The sequence below is a fragment of the Ruditapes philippinarum genome, unplaced genomic scaffold, assembly GCF_026571515.1.
Source record: "Ruditapes philippinarum isolate M1 unplaced genomic scaffold, ASM2657151v2 ctg67_1_1_1_1, whole genome shotgun sequence".
Lineage (NCBI taxonomy): Eukaryota > Metazoa > Mollusca > Bivalvia > Venerida > Veneridae > Ruditapes > Ruditapes philippinarum.
Genome location: NW_026859561.1, coordinates 663,902 through 686,113, shown reverse-complemented (window position 1 = coordinate 686,113; position 22,212 = coordinate 663,902). Strand labels below are relative to the sequence as shown.

Sequence of the window (22,212 nt, the reverse complement as noted above, 5' to 3'; positions counted from 1 at the left end):
CTGACTATATAAATAAATAAACATTATATTTATTATCAACTTTATATCCTTGATATAGCACATACTGTTTGCAGTATCTTCATCTTTAAATGATAAAGTCTGATATTTCTCTCAATTTTAATTTTCCTGACATTCAATTTACATACATTCAATTGATTACAGAGTAAGATTTTTTGTTAAGCTTTCTTCTAATTTTCCCCATAAAACTTAGCAAATACTTTATTCTAGAAATCATAATCGTCTCAAACCAGAGCTGAAAGGAGCTCCACTGAAGTCTAAAAGCATAAAAGAAATTAAATTTTTGATTTTCTTACAGAGATCAAGTGAAGTACTTGAAAAAGAAAAAAAATTGCAAAGGATAATAATGATATATACTCAGAACAAATTGAATATAGATTTTCTGCATGATTCTAGCCAGATTTGAGGGAAAAACAATGCAATGCTTTTCATTAAGTGGGTCATTTTGCACAAAAAATGATTGTCCTGGAAAAAAAGGAGGAGCGAATAAGCTGTAAATTTGAACACAAGTTATAGGTCCATACCTTCATCAAATGGTATACAAATCTCAGAAAATATTTCCAGTCCCATTGTCAGAAAACCTTAGGGAGTCCCTTTAACATTATGAAGGTGACAAAATTTAGTATGCATTTGTTTAATTTAAACCACTATGATTTATATCAATTATATCCAATGGTTGGGCATAAACCTTATCCTTTACTGGTGTTGTTCATCAATTCTCTTCAACCATGATTATTCATTCTTATTCCATATCACTTAAACCATGACTTTACTAAAACTGTGATTTCATTAAACAATGAATTCACTCAAACCATGATTTACTTTGATTAGTCAATTTTATCTTTAACCATGATTTCACCAAAACTATGATTTCATTTAAAACATGATTTTACTTTAACCATGATTTTACATAAATCATAATATCTATTTGATTACATGCAGTGCAAAATCTCCATATTAAAATTGCGTAACAGTTTGCTATTGAGTGGAGCGCAGAATATAGGGTGCCCCGTAGTCTAGAACTGAGGTAATGATTATAATAATATGTGTAAAAAAACTATTATATGGTAATACAGTAATGAAGAAAACATAAGCTTTAAGACAATATAAGCATGAAACAACAAAGGGGAGCAAAAACTACAATGCTTATAATGAAAACTAATTTGCGAAAAAAGTAATTTTTCATCTTAAATGGAGTGTGAAGCGTTAGAGACGGATTTTGTAATAACAAACGATTTGAAGTCATATTTTGTGAGTATATTCATTAGTAATAAAACAGGCTATTCTTTTGTTCTGTAATTCTATAGGGCTGAGAACTACATTCTTTTCGAAATTGCTACATCATTATATCACAATATGCTATGCAAAAAGACATTTTACAGTTGTGTAAACATTTCTGGCGCTTTGTGAAGCAAAAAAAAAAATCGTATTAGAAATTTTCACTTGATGTCTTCTAGTTTGAACAAGAAACAAGGAAAAAATGCCAAGATGAAAGACATGGTTAAGTGTTTGAGCTTGAAATAATACAAATTAAAGTGTTTTTGTTCTATGAAAAATTATCCCAATATAAACAAACATAGAGGAGCAAGTAAAACATATTAGAGGTATCTAGTATCAACTTGTCATCTTTACAGTCATATAAAGGATCAAGATCATTGGCAGCAATCTAACAAAGGCTTAAACATAGAAAACACAATATCTAGTCATAAGAAACACAAAATATTGATAAATTTACGTGAAACAACCATATAATATGCATTTTATACAAGCAAACAGTAGGTTTGCACATAATAAGCACAGTTTATGAAGACACGCAGAATCACAAATATTGATTAATTCTTTGAAAAAATCATACAACATGTAATTTCATATGCCACCATTCATCACAGTAGGGTGATATATGAATCTTAAAATATTGATTAATTCTTGAAACAATCATACAACATATGAAAACATACCAGTACAATTTCATATGATCAAACATGCAAGGACTTGTGCATAGCAGGGTGATATAAAAATATTGATTAATTTTGGGGGAAAAAATCATACAACCTGTATTATCATACAAGCAAACAGAGTATTGCACAAAGAAAACACAATATGTAAGGTGACATTCAAGAAACACAAAATATTGATAATTCCTTGAAACATAAAACATGTATTTTTATACAAGAAAACAGATTTACACAATTAGAACAATTGCACACTTTATGGTACCATACAAGAGAAACACTCCCTGAAAAAAATCATACAACATACAATTTTATCACAGAAGGGTATCTTAAGAATCTCAAATATTGATAGAAAAATCATGCATTTTCATACAAACAAACATAAGTTTGCACAATATAAAATATATTATGCATGGAGATGAAAATAACAAAAATATTGATCATTCTTTATAACAACCATTAGCATTCAAACACAGATATGAGCATAGAAAACACTATGTATGGAACCACAAGAAACAAAAAAGTTTGATTAATTCCTTGAAACAATCATATGCTATACATGCTCATGATCTATTGCATTGTGTCTGCTGATTGAGAGAATTGCAAACAAACCTACACCACTTTACCTTCCTTTATCATGTCTGACATTGCCTATTAGGATTGTCACTTCTTTGAAATCATTCATTTTTCAAAGAGACTAAAATCCCACTTCTAAGCAAGTACCTGTGTACAAGTTTTCCAACATGAATAGATGTACTGTCAGACTCTGGTCTGGCTTAAACATGAGCAAAAGTTAGGCCTTTGTAATGAAAGTTGCCATTTTAAAAACAATTATTTAACAAGTCAAGAGGTTCATGTTTATCATGTTATTCCATTGACTATCAAATTATTTCTGTCTTGAAAAAAACTGATTAAGACAAAAATGTACTAAGTTCACAATTTAATTTGAAGTTTCTAGCAATCAGTTATTTCAAATCAATGCAGGTGGTCTGTCTACACAATGTTACAATTAATGTTGTACCAAACGGTGTAAGTCAATGGAATTACTTTTATCATTACATAATTATAACACTGTTGTAAGGATTTAACTTTTGACATCTGATTGTTTTTGCAGGTTAAGGTAAGCGAAGCAATAATTCCCAAAATCTATTTTTTTTTCTATCTCCGGACTACTTTCTGACCATGTGTAGGCATGTTACTCATAGAAACTAAATCTGGGTTGTTTAAGTGCTTGGACTTGTTAAATCTTACACTCAGGTGACCTTGATGCTTGACTGGTACCATTATTATCTAGTGAAACAAAATCAGAGTATTTTAGGTGCTTGCTCGGAACATAATGTGATTATGGCTTGGTAAAACTAGAACAGCCTTCTGGTAAAAACATCATTGTGAAACTAATTAATAACAAATTTTATATCAACAATTAATGGCGCTAAACCTATATTTCCTTCTTTGATTTCTTATGAGTTGTTTAATTTATAATAATGACTTTCCTGTATGTTTGAAAAAAAGGAGATTAAACTGCATACCCTAGCTTAAAAGATAGCTCATATTTCTATGGACTTAAAATATGATATAACATAATGCAAACTAAGTCCTTTCACTGTTTTATGAAAAAGTTTAAAGTTTTTTGCTGTTGTGTTTTAATTTTTAAACAAGAGCCACCGCCGGGCGGGGGCAACGCTCGACTTTTTACTTTTTCTAAACGCAAACATAGAAAGGTTTGAACATATATTGATGTTTCCTTTTTATAAATTTAGTTTGTCTGTCTTGTCACATTAGTTTTGTTTATATATTTTGTATATATATGAATAGAAACATTAAGCATATTTCTAAAAATAGCAACAGTACGCAATTTCTAAAAATAGCAACAATGACGCAATTTCTAAAAATAGCAACAATGACGCAATTTCTAAAAATAGAAAAAATGACGCAATTTCTAAAAATAGAAAAAAAATGACGCAATTTCTAAAAATAGAAACAATGACGCAATTTCTAAAAATAGAAAAAAATGACGCAATTTCTAAAAATAGAAACAATGACGCAATTTCTAAAAATAGAAAAAAAATGACGCAATTTCTAAAAATAGAAACAATGACGCAATTTCTAAAAATAGAAAAAAATGACGCAATTTCTAAAAATAGAAAAAAATGACGCAATTACTAAAAATAGCAACAATGACGCAATTTCTAAAAATAGAAAAAATGACGCAATTTCTAAAAATAGAACAAAAATGACGCAATTTCTAAAAATAGCAACAATGACACAATTTCTAAAAATAGAAAAAATGACGCAATTTCTAAAAATAGGAAAAAATGACGCAAATTCTAAAAATAGCAACAATGACGCAATTTCTAAAAATAGAAAAACATGACGCAATTTCTAAAAATAGAAAAAAAATGAAGCAATTTCTAAAAATAGAAAAAAAATGAAGCAATTTCTAAAAATAGAAAAAAATGACGCAATTTCTAAAAATAGAAAAACATGACGCAATTTCTAAAAATAGAAAAAAATGACGCAATTTCTAAAAATAGAAAAACATGACGCAATTTCTAAAAATAGAAAAAAAATGACGCAATTTCTAAAAATAGAAACAATGACGCAATTTCTAAAAATAGAAAAAAATGACGCAATTTCTAAAAATAGAACAAAAATGACGAAATTTCTAAAAATACAAAAAAATGACGCAATTTCTAAAAATAGCAACAATGACGCAATTTCTAAAAATAGAAAAAAAAATGACGCAATTTCTAAAAATAGAAACAATGACGCAATTTCTAAAAATAGAAAAAAATGACGCAATTTCTAAAAATAGAACAAAAATGACGAAATTTCTAAAAATACAAAAAAATGACGCAATTTCTAAAAATAGCAACAATGACGCAATTTCCAAAAATAGAAAAAATGACGCAATTTCTAAAAATAGAAAAACATGACGCAATTATATACATGTATATATATGTATATATATATGTATATGATATATATATATATATATTTGATATATATATATATATATATCTATATATGTATATATATATATATTTATTTAATTTTACCCATGAAATATGGTGCTATATCAGTCAAATATATTTCATATCTTTTTAAATAAATAAGAAATATAAATATGAAAGTGGGCGGAGTCAAAACTCATATTTATTTTAAGGGACTTCTTTCGCCGTTTTGTTTGAAAAATCTGATAAATACAAAACAACTTTTTCTTGAATATTGTTTTGAAAACTATCTAGCATGATAGAAAATGGTCTAACTAAGAAAATTAATCCGAACACCAATATCTTTAATTCAGTAATTAACGCTGTACAGACGTTTAAAGAGATGTTTACATGACGTCACAATGAAGCGCCAAACAGCGCGTGCTTACACATAAATTACTGCGCTCTGTACAATTGCAGTTGGTAGCAAGCAAGGGGATTCGTTACCATTTTCTTTGATAATGAAATTAAATAAAAAGGTTATTTTTTCGTTTTTTGTGAAAAATGGTATATATTTTCACTCAACATGATAAAATGCCACAATATACATGCATATATAAATATATATTTATATATATATATACCTGCATATATGTATATATATACACACACACATTTATATATATATTTATATATAATACATATACTATACATACACACACACTGATAAATGCACAATCTGAGAAAATTCAGTAATATAACCTTCAAGGTCAAGGTCATTAAAGAGCCCAAGAAAATTTGGGTTTGATAAACAACAAGGTCTGGTCCTTAAGAATGTTCTGTTATAATATGAAGTTTATCCCTTCAAAAATAGCAAAGTTACAGTCAGTTACTGCCAAAACAATGAAAATTTCAATAATTTGACCTTCAAAGGCAATGTCATTAATGAGTGAAGGTCAAGGTCTTTCGGTATATTTTTAACAGTTATCTTTGAAGATTATTATGTTCAAGTTTGAAGACAATCCATTCAAAAATAACAAAGTTACAGCCAATAATAGCCAAAAAAAAATGAAAAATTTCAATAATTTGACCTTCAAAGTCAAGGTCATTGATGAGTGAATGTCAAGGTCTGACTGGTTATTTTTAAGGGATATCCTTGAAGATTATTATGTTCAAGTTTGAAGACAATCCATTCAAAAATAACAAAGTAACAGCCAATAACAGCATGAACAAGCAAAAATTGGACTTTTAACCTTGAAGGTCAAGGTCATTTATGGATGAAGGTCAAGGTTAGTGTGGTCTACTGAAAGGTCTTGTCCCAAGGGTTGTTGTGGCCAAGTATGAAGACAATACACCAAGAAATAAAAAAGTTATGATCCAGGTACAAGTTTTCGGACGGCAAACGGCAACGGCAACGGCAACGGAGACGGCAACGCCGACCTGACTATAACAATACCTCTACTTTTTTTTTCAAAAAAAAAAAAGTCGAGCTAAAAAAGATAAAACAACAGTTTAATTTTCTGTGTTTTATCTAATAACACAATCATATTATAACTAATTATCAAAATATTTCATCAATGTGGTATTATAAATTATGTACACTAAAATTTTGCAAACTGCAACAAAATAAAAAATATTTATTTTGGTTTGTCACAAAAATTTTACTTGGTCACATTGTTCAAACATCTTTTACAGTACTTGTCCACTCAAAGACTGTATATCATACTGATATACAACTCTGAATAATAAGTAGAAGACTAATTAAACACCATAAAGAATGCTTTAAATATTAAAATAGTTTAAACTAGCTGACAACAGTAAATACCAAAATTTGGTAGGGTTGCCTGCAGCAGGCATACTCTTTGAGTTACACAACTTCAGAACAGAGGCCATGTTGTAAACTTGTGTGCTTCTCAACCCTTGGGTCCCAAGTTTGAGCCCTACTGTAGTCGTCACACTGTTTTCGTTATGACACCAGTACAAGTTAGTTCCAGGAATTAGACTCAAGAATAGTTATAATAAGCTTATATGTTTCTTCACAATGAAGCATAGCTGTTATCGTGCTTAATATTTTAAATAGACATGTCTATCTTCAATGTGCAGGCTGATCATAGTCTGTAGTTAGTTTAGTTACCCTGTATATCATTTCCCTTCATTTTAAGAGTACAAATAGCCACAAGTTTTTTATATTTCTTTCTTTTCGATATATTAATATTATTAATAAACTGAAGAACGAAAATTTCCATAAAATTACATTCATTGCTCATACAAAATTAACATGAAAATTAAATTAGAGAAGTTACAGGAACATGTGTTTTATATTTTCTTAGAGAATTGTTAAAAAAGATTAATTTCTCAAAAGTAACATATTTTTCTTCCATGACAAATAGGAAATAATGGGAAGACATGCCAAAGTTTGAATCAACCTCAGGTGTAAACTCTCTAGTATTTTTTCATAAAAAACTATAAAGAGGAAGAATGGCAAGCTGGCATAGAAGGGGATGTACTCTATCAATGTTTCAAATCAAGTCATCTTCCATTAATTTACTTGTCTTGTTAGTTTCATTCCAACTTCTCACAATGCCTGGTGAAGAGTAATTAATATCAGTTTGGCAAATAGAAATTTGATAAAAACCAGACATTGAAAATAATTTTTCACTTTTCCTATTTTCGGGATTTCTTACATAATGCTCCAATGACTTCTCCCCCACTTAATCAATGTCTTCTACCTTTTACAACTTTCAGTCAGCACTTTAGAGTAATCCACTGGCATGTCATCTACTGTAGGAAGGTAATTGAATTAGACAATACCTCTTGGATGATTGGAGCAAGATGGCCGTCATTAAGGTCAATGGTCAGATTTTCATTGACCAGACAAGGCCAATAATCAATTTATAAATGTCATCGTCAATTAGGTGCTGATATGTAATCAATCTCTAGTATTACCATTGTCTAAGAAGAGGGCGTCTGCTTTTGTTGTTATAGGGGTTTGAATGTTAAATTTAAAAAATCTTTAATTTAAAATAAAATTTGACATTTTATTGACATATGTTTATTTTATATGTATTGAATGTTATGCAGCCATACTAAAAATTTTATTCTTCCAAAACAAAGTTAATTTTAAAATAACTTATATATTTATGTCATTTATAAGAGGTAAGAGTAAATTGTAACAAAGAATCTGTAGTCAACATTACTTCAGTTAAATAAATCTAGACACATGTTATGGGGTAAATATGTTATGAACAAACTGTTATACAGTAGTATTTTTTTCACCAAATGATGAAATATTCTATACTTTCTTTATAGCTGTAATTTGTGCAGTACTAATTTTATGACATTGCACTACAAAATGACCTTGACCTAGATAAAAATGAGGGAAAATATTAAAATGTAAAAATTAGAATTAGGATAACAATAAGTCCTGAAGTACATGTTAATTCAAATGTCCACATAATTATATAACAAATAAAAAAATCAGCTATCCAATGAATAAGAAAGAATGAATATTACCATGACAACAAAAACATCGATAGAAGTGCTTTGGAGGTTTTATGTATTTCACTATGAAGTGTGTGCCTTAACTTGATCATTCATTTTATACAATTGAACCATCCTTTTTAAAAGAATGCAAATAAAACAGTTCTTAAGTTTATATAAATAAGCCAAATTAATAAGACTCAATCTCACACTCAAAGCAAAACTTCACTTGGCATATGACATAGCATTGTTTTGCTTTAAGCTCTAAGAACATACTGCTAAATCATTCAATTTTGATATTTAATGTATAAAAATGAACTTGATGACTCAAAAGTTTATCTGATTATTGTTTCATGGTGGAGGAAATGCTTGAAGGCATTGCTATGGATACAATAGGCTCTTTGTAAAAGAAAAGAAAGAATTAGCGTTGTAATCTGTATCACAGTAATATGTAATTATCATGAAAAAAACATAATCGTTATAAAATTTGTGATATTACACTTTGCCTTAGGAAAACTCTATGATTCAGATGGATTACGATCGTGAATTATAAAAAAAACATCAAAGACAAGTAGAAGACTGTTAATTATTAGCATCCGCAAATTTTCATCTTTTAACAGTTTATATAATTTTCGCAACCTTTGATGATTATCCACCCATCACCTTGATTATGCTAATAATTAGTACATTGTTCTAAAGACGCGGGTAAAACATAATTAGAAGGTGTAGGTTGTATGGAAATGTCTTCTTAACAAAGGGTAATTCTCATTTTTTCCCGTATATTACTTTAATCAACAGCAGCAGTAAAACTGTTCCTTTGCTGATTTATTTGGAACATGGAATTTTTTATACTAAATGATTTATTTATATATGTGAATATCACTTTTACAACTGATTTTGAATACAACTTGACTAAATTCCATTGGAATATCACTCTAAAAAGTTCATTTATAATCATTGCATTGATCTGTTTAACTATAAATGTCATTCATTATTTAAGAATAAAAATCTACATGCCGATTGCATTTAAATATCACTCTATAAAACTTTATTAATTTTAACAGATTGATATGTTTCATTCAGACTGTCACACATAATATAAATATAAATCTATAAGTTGGTTTTTTTAATTTCACTCTATGAAAACTTCATTTATGAAATTATATTAATATTTTTCTCATTTGAAATGTCATTCTATATAGACAGAAAATAGAAATCTTTAGTCTGATTTCATTTCAATATCACTCTATATAGAATTCAACTTTAGTCAGTTTTATCCGATAAGATTGTCACTCTAAAGAATTCAACTTTAGTCAGATTTATCCAGTAAGAATGTCACTCTATAGAATTCAACTTGAGTCAGATTTATCCGATAAGATTGTCACTCTAAAGAATTCAGCTTTAGTCAGATTTATCCAGTAAGAATGTCACTCTAAAGAATTCAACTTTAGTCAGATTTATCCAGTAAGAATGTCACTCTATAGAATTCAGCTTTAGTCAGATTTATCCAGTAAGAATGTCACTCTATAGAATTCAGCTTTAGTCAGATTTATCCAGTAAGAATGTCACTCTATAGAATTCAACTTTAGTCAGATTTATCCAGTAAGAATGTCACTCTACAGAATTCAGCTTTAGTCAGATTTATCCAGTAAGAATGTCACTCTACAGAATCAGATTTATCTAATTTGTTCTCTATATAAATTAATATTCAACTTGACTTGGATTTATACAAATCTATTAAATTCATATAATATGACTATAATCACATTGTGAGTTTTGATCACTTTTGAATGTCATTAGCAACAAAATTTAGATATTTAATAAGAATATCACTCTAGGAATTCATCAACTGATTGGTTTATCCAATGAAGCATTCCTTGACATAACAGCATTAATCTGGACAAAACTTTTGAGAAAATTTTCACACAAAAAAGTACTGATGTGCAGACCATGATCTTTGGCACAGAATGGTACCATTAGCACGCTAAAAACTGAAATAAGAATTTTATCAATACGTCTTGTGCATGTAGTTAATTGTAATGATATGATATAATAATTATACATTTTTTGTGTATCAAATTTACTGAAATAAATAAAATGACATTATTGCCATTCTGCAGACATGTTATAGTATTGCATATTGCACCTGATAAACCCATTACACACAAAATTAACTTTTTTCTGTCTTTCTTCTTCTTTTATTAATTTCTAATTCCAATGAAAAAATCTTGTGTTAGATGCCAAACTATCATAATATGTTCTTTAGGTTAATTGAGTTACAACATTTTTACGACAACGTTGCTTCGTCAAATCGGCTAAAATGCTTGATACAGAATTTCTGACATTCTTGGAGTAATTCAGAATGTAACAAGCTAGAAAATTTATGTATATAATAAACTGTAACTCTATCTCAACTGTGTGCTGTGCCTGTAGCTTGCTGATAATATACCTCTATCTATAATGTGCATACCCAGTTTTGTTGACTTTACATTTAACTTTCAATTCAATCTTATAATATCACTCCATGTATCTATGAAATTCCATGACTTCCTCCTCATTCTATAATTTTTTTTCCTTCTTGGTCTGTCTGAAAATGAACTCTCTGTTGCAATCATGTTGCAAGAAAATTTGAAAGAGTTTGTAGGAAACAGTTTCATGTTTTAAAAGTAATTATGACGCAGTTTAATAAAACGTCCCAATCAAAACAAATCAAATTTTTTCCCAAAAAGTCATTTTAGAAACAATAGCATTTAAGAAAATATTCTGAGGACAAACAACTCCCATTATTTTCATGATTTTAAATAAGATAGCATCAGCTTACAAGAAAGTTCAAAATTTCAGCCTCAATATGACAAAACAAATCAAATTTCCAGACATAGTTTTGTGCAATAACTCTTCAAATGAGCAGCCCTCCGTCTTTAGTTTTGGCAGAAATGATCCCGATCAAAGAGTGGCATTGTTTACAATTGAATTCTTCTGTTTTCTTAGAACAATTACTTTCAAATAAAATGAGCTATCCAGATATTGTAAGAGATAATAAACATGACAATGAATCACTTGGGGGAATGTGGAACAAAGGCAACAGTATTGCAATCTAATCTTCAGGGTTCACAGGGCATCCCAATTTGATTTGGGTCATTGAAAATAAACCATTTTATACAGAAGCTATGGAGCATTATCATCCCCAGCTAAAACAATAACCATTAGTTACAGCCATCATACAGCAGCTTTGTTCTGTTATTTCAAACTTCCATCAACTTGGATCAAAGACTGGTACCACTATCATTATTTCTCCTGTCAGAAGAAATGCAAACAAACTTTGAACCAGTCAGTATCAAGTTGAAATGCAGTTATCCAAGGTTTTTTCACTCTGCCAAATCAAACAGCCTATGTTTAGAGAATCAGGGGGGTTCATCAGGTATTTATTAATGATAATCATAATTGATACCTTTAGATAAACAATAAAAACAAAATCATACATCAATACCTTACATCAAGGTATTGCAACAGGAACGGGGAGGAAGGTTGTAATATGTAAAACATATAAAAATATATATTACATTTTATAGAGTTCCAATAAAATTTCATTCATCCAAACTTCAAAGAACCAATCCTACAGAAATAAGCCATTCTAATTTCAAACAAGATCTGATGTTCAACATCAACATCCCTTCAGATATCAAGACAACTTATCTAAAATAAGTTAGTTGGAACTACTTTTTTTTTAAAGCAACACCTTTACAGTGGGAGGAAACATTTACATAAACATGTTCAGCTAAACATAATTTAGCATCTCAGTATAAAAATATATTTATATGCACGGAGCTGAAAAGACAATAATTTCATGATAATATATTATGTGTCACCTTAGTTAATTCCTATTAAATTTAGAAGGACCTAACCTGTAACTGCACTAAAATAATGTAAAAAATGGTGACTGGTGACTACCATGATGCATAAAAAGAAAAAAAGATTTTCTTCTGTATTTCTAAAGAAAAAAAACAACACTTGGAACAATCCTTACTGAATAGATTTTGTTTATTTGATCTAGTGTGAAAATGTATCATTTATTAGTCTTTTTTCATTATGATAAAATATTATTCCACAAAGGTTTCTTATAATGTAATGACGCAATGAAAAACAAAGTCATGTTGAATACAATACGATAAAACATGAAAAACAAAAACTTGTTAAGTACAAAACTGTCATTATCTTCATAATTTTAAAGGAGGAGTAAGAACACTGTTGCATAAACCCTTAAAATTTGTCCACATATAAGCATAAAACATTTTGAGGCATGATTCTCATGATCATATCTTATGATTTATGAAAAGTTTATAGAGTTATCTTTCACCATGAAAGTTTCATTACAAGAACCTGACCTGCCTTTTGTTACCCTGGCTTTCATCTGCCTACAATACATCAAATGCTACCGTAGCAGCAGCCCCCTTCTATTCTCTCGGATAATTAAAAGCCCCCTTAATTTGTTTTATCATATCAGAACTGGAGCACAATCAGCAGGAAATAATTGCATTTTGTTTTAGTGAAGACATTTTTCTTTAATGTTTATCAATGCAGATAAACTTGCTGTCATATAAATCATAACTAACTCAACCATAGTCCCCAGCATGCATGCACGTCTGATTGTCTGATGCCCTCGTACTGGCTGCATTATAAAGAAAATAAAACAATAAACAAAGTCAGTGTTGGCTGTTTAAACATTTCTCACTTACTAGGGGGAAGCATTCCTCATTCAAACAGTAAGTAAACATTTTTTTGATAGTAGAAAAATACAGGAAAATATATAACAATGTTGGAAAGGAGAGTCACTCTTGGCACATACTGGTTTAGATAGTAACTTTTAAACTTATAAAAGGACATATTAAGAGAAAAAGGTAATAGCTTACTGCATTAAACAAAAGTCAACCCCACAGAATGTAAAGCAACCAACACAAGTGTCTGCAAAATTCAAAACTGTAGTCAAAGGTAAAAATTATATTACACAAAACAATATAAATGAGTATTTAGTAAAAACAACACTGCTACAATGAAGCCAAATGACAATATGTAAAAGAATAAGATAAACCAAACAATATGTATTGGTCAAAGTCAAGCCATAGGAATTACAATCATACAAATGGTCACAGCCAAACACTGAGAACCAATCATAGCAAAACAGGCAACCAGTCATAACAGACAACAAGGTATAGCAACAGACATTCAGTCATAGTCAAACAGACAACCACTTACAACAACAGACAACTAGCTATTGCCAATCACAACCAGTCATAACAATCATAGCAAAGGTGACAATAAATCATAGCTGAACAGACAACCAGTCCTTGTAAATCACACAAATGATCATTGCAAAACAGACAACGAGTTACAGCAAAACTGACAACTATCCGTAACAAAACAAATGACAAGTCATTGCAAAACCCAGATAGAATAGGCAGTTGGTCATTGCAAAAAAAACTACTGATCAGCAAAACAAACAACTGATCATAGCAAAATAGGCAGTTTGTCATAGCAGAACAGACAACTAGTCAAAGCAAAACAGACAACCAGTCATAGCAAAACAGATAATCAGTCATAGCAAAACAGATAATCAGTCATAGCAAAACAATCATGGTCAAATAGTCACAGTGTTATAACAAAACTTACGCAAAACCAAATTGCAAGAAAATCACCCATAAAGTGCAAAAGTTAAATTTAGCACAAAACATTAGTGCCATGATATTTTTAAGGGCAAAAATGCCATAAAGTATACATGATGCCTTTAGAACATTTACAACAACATCTATTTAAAGAGCATAAATAAAATTTATAAACAATGTTTATAAAGATCAGCTTAAATACAAATGGCACTGAAAGTGTTCTAATTTGCACAAACCTTTGCTCTTCATATGTACAAAAGCTTGTTTTGTTAATTGACTCATAAAAAATTACACTTGTCATTCAGGGGTAGACACCACTTGAGTAAAACTGTTTAAAGGAGGAGGGAGTTTGATGATGTACATTTTAACATAAAGACTTACTTTGTTTTGGTCTCCTTAACTTCAAACAGGAAGAGCGGACAAAATGGTTTTGTTTTAAACATGTGTTGGTAGTAAAAAAGGACTGTAAATATCCAAGAAGATGTTTGAAGTTGATTATAGAGGTGGGGGGAAGAGCTTCCACTGGTTATAAGAATGGAAGCAGAATTGGATCATTTACAATGGTTCTCATTATCAAGTCCTTGTCTGCTGCCCAGCAGGTTTTTCTCGAGATAAAAATAATACAGTCTCTTGTTCAAAGACAATACTGCCATTTGAACCTAAGACAAAATAGAAATCCTACTGTTTTGTTATCCCTACGTCTGCTCAAATGCTTTCAAATGCCTCATTAAGAGACATTTAACACCCCATAACAATAGGAGGCATGGAGGCTGGGAACTATTTTCTGGAACTTTTATGAGTAATAATCAAAAGAAAAGTAGTTCCACAGATTGGCATTTTTAAAGTCAAATGTTTATGGAAAAGGAACTAAAAAATACAGTTGGACAAGAATCTAGGATTTCAGATTATAAAAACATCTGCAGAGTGAACAAAAGTCTCAAAGTAAATATTGCAACATTGTTTGAAGTATGAATGATAATTCCATGGAAACAGAAATAAAACAGATGGTTTCATGGGAAATTGTGTCCCTAAATGTAAAGACTTATATATATATACAAAGTCTCCTATTAATTTTCATATTTCATGTTGTTTTTTTTTTGTTCCCATGAAATCAAATTATAAATACTGCTTATTGTTATGAAATTAATTATTAATTTTGAATAGAATTTCTTAACATATTTAACATGTGTGTAATAAAAAATAAACCTATCTCATATGAATCCCACTGAATAAAGGAGGGAAAAAAAGTTTAATTAGATTTTGCATGAAATGGCATTAAATAAAGGGGTAAAAATAAATGGCATTTTATTTAAATTCTATTAACAATTGGAAAGCAGTTTTTAATGCTATACCCAATGTTCTGTGCAAATGCTTTATGTATGGTTCCCATTGAAATACTAAAAGTCTTAATAACAAATAAATAAATCAACAATATGAAAATTAATAAACATTGTGTCATGGGCTGTTTTTTGTCCGTCCTCAGACAATATAAAATTCATTTCTTCAGCCTTCAAATCAATTTAAATGCACAAGGCATTATTCAAGAAATAATTAAAATAAAGTTATGACAGACCAGTTAGCTGTCACAAAGGGTATCTAAAGAATTAGTTTTGTCATTTGAATGATTTGTGTGCTAATAACACATCTCTTTGGGTTCATATAATTCCATCTTTTGCCTACTTTTTTTTCTTTAATATCATTTATGAAATTGAAATCATATTATAGTAACAATAATTAATATGATATTGAAAGAAGAATTATGATTTCAATGACATAAAGTTTAATTACTGTCAATTTATGATGCATATTTTTTCTGGCATTTCAATAGAACAAGAGGTAATAAAATATTAAATCAGGTTATATTTAGATCAAATAGAAAATAAAAATGTTCATAAACACAAATGAAATCTGAATACATAAAGAAACAGTAATATTACATTATCTCCGCAAATTTAATTTGTTTTCTGGCCTTTTCTGTCTACATGTTCTAATACAATATTTCATGCTGTAAAAGCTCTCAATAAATTTCATCTTTGAATATTGTCATTTCATTCATTAGTTAAGGAAAATTCTTCATGCCAAATTAAAGTCTTTGACTAAGAAATTCAATATTAAACTTGACAAACAACAGGGAGACAACCTGGATCTAAAAAAATGACTTTTTAAATTCTGAAATAATCACAACTTAATTTCAAGCAAGTAAGTTAAAGTAATTACATTTATACTAGTCCTTACATAGGCCAGCATAAAACCTTAGAATTTCAGGCAAGTAAGTGGAAACAAGCATAAATCCCTCTGCTTTCAGGCAAGTAAGTTGGAACAAGCATAAGCCCCTTTGTACTTCAGGCAAATTAGTTGAAACAAGCACAATTCCCTTACTATTTCAGGCAAGTAAGTTGAAACAAGCATAAATCCCTTTGTATTTCAGGCAAGTAAGTTGAAACAAGCATGAATCCCTTTGCTTTCAGGCAGGTAAATTGAAACAAGCATAAATCCCTTTGCTTTCAGGCAAGTAAGTTGAACCAGCATAAACCCCTTTGTATTTCAGGCAAGTAAGTTGAAACAAGCATAAATCCTTTTGCTTTCAGGCAAGTAAGTTGAAACAAGCATAAATCCCTTTGCTTTCAGGCAAGTAAGTTGAAACAATCATAAACCCCTTCGTATTTCAGGCAAGTAAGTTGAAACAAGCATAAAACCCTTTAAATTTCAGGCAAGTAAGTTGAAACAAGCATGAATCCCTTTGCTTTCAGGCAAGTAAGTTGAAACAAGCATAAATCTCTTTGTATTTTAGGCAAGTAAGTTGAAACAAGCATAAAACCCTTTAAATTTCAGGCAAGTAAGTTGTAGTAGCAAGTACACTGGAACCTGAGGATGGAAAATCACTGCGGATAGCAATATGGATATATTTTCTTCATTTTTTTTTTCATTTATTATATACATATCCAACATATTTTTACAAAATAATAATCAATATTGTTTAAGTATTTAAGTTATTTAGAAACAACTTTTGTTATTTCAAATGATGTAGATTTTATAATTAACAAAACAATTTGGTTACATGTACAGGTAAGTGGTGGGGGATAATTCTACCTCAACAATCAGATCTTGCAGTGACTGTAATATCAGGGTGCCCCTCTGTGCACAAGCAACTATCTGAGTAGAAACACCAACCTTTTGTACCTCAGATGATAAACTCCCTCACATAAAAAATCCAAAGTCCCTAAATGCAGGATTTGAACCTGCAGAAGTGAGGGGCCAGTGATTCTAATTCAACAACCTTTACCACTCAGGCATGGGAAAGTTATGTCAGCTATTGCTAATTTAAACTGGACAATATGATTTTGGGTTTGTTATTTGCATGGACGCTGAGATCTCGGACATATGGAATTTCCGGCGCCGAGCTAAAATAAACCGAAAAAAAAATTTGGTATTTGAGTGTCACAGCTTAAAATTTAAGCTAATTGTAATGTAATCAAAGCAGTAAGACACAGTAAACTAGCATTTTACAGATATTGCACCTTTTACACATTCTTGCATATTTTTGCTAAGATTTTTTGTGGGAAAGCTAAGACCCAATCAAAAGCGTTAAAGCATTATAACTGGGAAGTGGTACAACCTTGTGGCAAAGTATAAAAACCTCACTTTTTAACCATACAATTTTCAAGCAATTAGGTATCAACACTCAGAACTTGAATGTAGATAAAGTAAGTAAAGGAGTGAGAAGGGGAAGGTTGATAGTCTTCTTTTAGCTGTATTCACTCTAGTATAAGTCACAGTGAGAAATAAAACATGACAGAATTAAAAACAATGAAAAGCAACAATATAACAAAACGAAAACAACAAAAAATAACAAAAACAAATTATAACAATGAAAAAAGAGAAATATTAAACAAAATCTTTAAAGTAAACGATTTTAAGACCTAGAAAAAGAGTATAAAAATAGCATTACCATGACTGGAGCCGACTCCATTTCTCTGTCAACAAGCACTTCATTTAAAGGGTTCATTTTGACTAAGTGAACAATGCCTTAATAATGACTGATATAGTGTTGATATAACAATAGATAAAATTCACTGTTTCTAGCGATATAATATTTCAAGTGTTTTGTTCTAGTTCCTTTATCATCATATCACCATTTTCTCGTTATTATTATTACTTTCGGTTTTGCGTGAAATGAACAAATATGAATGATAAATAACAATGTTTAGAACACCTTCTAGTGATTAGCTATAATATAATGTTTTAAGTCCTTTAGGTATTGAAAATACTGAACTGACCATCTTATCCTATAGAAGATGCTGGCCGATGTTTTATTTTACTTTCTTAAATTGTTTTTAACAATGTTTTTTTGGTTGTTTTTTTTTTTTTTTGTTAATTTTAAATATGGGCAAGGGTGATTATTGTTTGGTTGCTTAAAACTGTTTATAATGGTAGGAACAAAAATCAGGAAATCATTTCAAAACCATTTTTCAAATAAAATGTAAAGACCCAGTTTGACAAATTAAGGCAAAGAGAATGAAATTATGCCAAATTGTTGAAAATTTCTTTTTTTTCTTCAATTTTTTCTAGCATATAGTCATAAATGTCATAATTATTTCCTTTGCTTTTCTTATAATCTTAGATATGAAGCCTAAACCTGTGGATATTATTAAAAAAAGAAAAGATTTTAACCTACAAAAGTAAAACAATTTTGACATTTTCTTTTACTTAAGTTTCCTTTAAAATGTTTAATCAGCGAGAGTTTGTAATATTTGTATTTATCAAGAACAATATGTTTACATGCATGTTTACATTTGTCACATTTATGTTTATCAGTTGTTATCACTTGATAAACTGTTTATCTTATAATCTGATTGTATTGTTAAATCATTAATTATCAAACTTGATACATATCTAAACACACTGACATACTTTAATCATTATTGTATTTCATTCATTTTTTTTATTGTTATATAAATCTATACACATGCAGATAGTTTCTTTGTAAACCGAGTATCTGACGATGATAGAAATCATGTAATGTGCATGTAATATTAAATAAATAATAATGTAATAATAAATTGAATAAATTAAATGTAATATTAAAGCTGCATGCCTCCAGATGAGCCAAAAATATTTCAAGAAAAATCAAACTCGAGAAAAATGTACTAAGTTGTAAAGAAAAGAAAAAATATTCACATTCACAAGTAATCCATGTTATATTCAATTAATGACTGATTTTGCTGTATTAATCATCATTTTTCTACTGAGTTACTAACACAGGAAGGGCTATTTTTGCATATTCTGACCTATTTTTTGTAGATGTTAAATGCCATTTTTAATGTGTAAATTACTTTCTTTGTTTATAATAATTTAATTTTTAACACATTTAAAAAAATTTCCATGAAAATTAGCATGAATCTGGAGGCATGCTGCTTTAATTAATGTAGACTTAAGTAGATATTTTTTGTTATTTTTCATAAAATCTAAATAAATGCCAAAAAAATTAAAATTATTCTTAAGATTTACAGATTTGTAAAATTTACAACATTTCTTATGACTGTGTTCTTTCGTGATAAACAATACGCAAACATAATCAGAATTATCGTTTATTATCACATTGTAAAAAAAAAGACGATTTTTTTTTGCAATATTTACAATCCTAGTACAATGTCTACAGATAACAACAATCAGGTGCACTATGATTATTTTGATGATGATAAAAACAAGCATTGTAAACAACAAATAGGAACAAAAGTTTCGGTTTTTCCCCCTCATCTCTCTTTTAGTATATATTTTGTATAGGGGGAGAAATAATACAATGGCCTGTAGGTATAATATTCATTATAAAATTTATTTCGGAACTTTACGAGCTGTAATGACTCAGGCACCTGCTCCCCGTGCAAATGATCTTCTGCAATGCGAACGCTCATTAATACGGAATTATTCAACATCAATCGGACGCTTATGAAATGTACCCTAGTACCTCGACTAATTTCGACAAAAAATTAATCTTCTAATCACCCTTCAAAAAGAAAATACAGCTAGTATAACAGCCCGCAATAAACGTATATTATATTGTCACATATCTCTAATCGATCATATTTGAAGCAACTGTTTTCACTTAGAAATCTTACTGCTACTGATATTCATATATGATTCAAAAGAGAAGGATTTTTATATGATCTTGTTCAAGTTTCCTATTATCAGTCAATCGTTGATTAAAAAGGCGGCCTTCTCCTTTAATTCTGTGTCCATCGCTTCATAAAGGAAAGCTCCTGCTGGCTTTATAATCTCCTATAATAATAATTTTGTTGTTTCTGATGATTAATTATGAAAAGGTACGGGAAGATTTGTAATAGGCAAAAAAAAAGTCAAGTATATACATTTTGATCTTATCTCAATGATTTATAGGGAAGAATTTTCAATGATAGATCTTCCATACAGGCAAAGGGGAATCACTCTGATAAATACATTTTTGAAAAAGCTGCCTTAGACAGATAAATTAACCTTTTTTGAATTTGTTTCACAGCTTTGCTCTGTTTTATATTTGAAACAGTCAATTATTGTTTTAAGGTGTGTTAATTATTAATATCATGCTTTTATAAAGTAGCCCTAACTGTAATCAGACTGGTTTAATACTGAGCGGAAATATAGACTGGACTACCTCAGTACTGGTCACATAGGTCTGTAAATCATCGCGACCGAGCGCTCAAATGTGTCACATCTATAAACAACCTCCAAAATGAACACAATTGACAAACTGTTTACATGACAAAGCGAATAGTGTGAAAACTTTGTAAGTATATTTCTTAAATAAATAAAAAAAAATCTTTTTTTTTCATAAATTCAGCCTTTTTAAAACATATATTTACAGTCTAAATAATTACTTTATGTTGGTCAATGCTGTCTCATAATATCTTAATACCTTAAATATTCAAATGAATATAAAATATATCTGTAACAGATTCTGTTACTTGTTTTATGATAAATTTTGATTTTAATTTAATATTTTAATAAATTTTAATATCAATATTTTACTATTAAGATAATATTTTAGATTAGATTTTAAGAACTGTATAAAGATTATGTATATTGTCAATCTACCAGGACATTTAGTATACTAATTTATTGAGTAGAAAACTGATCAAAAAGAGAAATGTGTTGTTTTTGTCATTGTTTTTTATTTTTTTTTTCTAAATTTAACTGAGATTGAATTATATGTATTCTGTCATTATAGTTCTTTAATCATTACTTTGTAAAAGAAAAATACATAAATAAATAAAAATGTTTCATATTTACTCACCTATATATTACATCCCATATCAAAAATATACTGTATCTGATTCAATCAACTCAATGTCTTTAATTTCCTGATATAAGTCATTTTATTTTAAAATTAAGAAAATCAGGTATTAAAGCATTCTGAAGTGATTCAAGTATAACCACAAACAGCCTGACAATATCATTATCATATTAAACTCCCGTATATTTTTTTATGTTATTTTATAGAAGGTGCAAGTTATTGTCCTTTAATAGTCATTCACAGCAGTCAGTAAATTAAGCCAATATAAATGGGCATAAAATCACCAAACTTGATTCAGACGCCTCTTTCTTTATTCAAAAGTCTATAAAATAAAAAGACAGTCTCATATCAAAAATTTAACGGCAATAAAACTTAAGGTAGTCTATAACTCACTTCAAACATAGAGATCATTTAAGAATTCTGGCTCGCTTACAATAACATTTTTTAATACTTTCACCCACCTTAGAAATAAAATGATGCTGACTTTTTTTCTCTATGCATTTTCTCATTTTCGGCAAAATAAATTCATTTTTTGTCTGAAATATATTTTTTTTTGTTCATTTCAAATCCAATCTACTGGCGATATATGTAAATTAGATATATTTACTTGTAGTAATATAATATCTGACATCAAAGAGTTTTCATATCTAGAAAAATAATGTTATCACAGATGAATAATACTAAAACAAAATTGTGAGATACTTGTTTGCTATATTATAATATAAAACGTCTATAAAAAAATTATTAAAATTAAGCCGTCAAAATAGTGCGGACAGGGTATTTATATCAAGTCATATTCAATTTCTTTATTTTTACGAGGACAATTAAATGGCCATTTAAACATACTTTATTATAGAGATTTGTGGTTCATCTCAAAGGAAAAGTTT

At 29.2% G+C, this 22,212-nt stretch overlaps 1 protein-coding gene across 5 annotated transcripts in view; it reads right to left on the bottom strand.

Annotated features, from left to right (window-relative positions):
- The window catches only part of LOC132756982 (transcription factor egl-13-like), a 148,827-nt gene that overhangs the window by 74,090 nt on the left and 52,525 nt on the right, over positions 1 to 22,212 (bottom strand). The window contains exon 1 of one of the 5 annotated variants that reach the window (XM_060748127.1): positions 17,990 to 18,097. The exons of the other annotated variants lie outside the window; for them this stretch is intronic. Coding sequence (XP_060604110.1) covers positions 17,990 to 18,033 — 44 coding nt within the window. The 5' untranslated portion in view covers positions 18,034 to 18,097. Of the gene's footprint in view, positions 1 to 17,989; positions 18,098 to 22,212 lie in introns of those variants that run through there. 5 annotated transcript variants of the gene reach the window in all.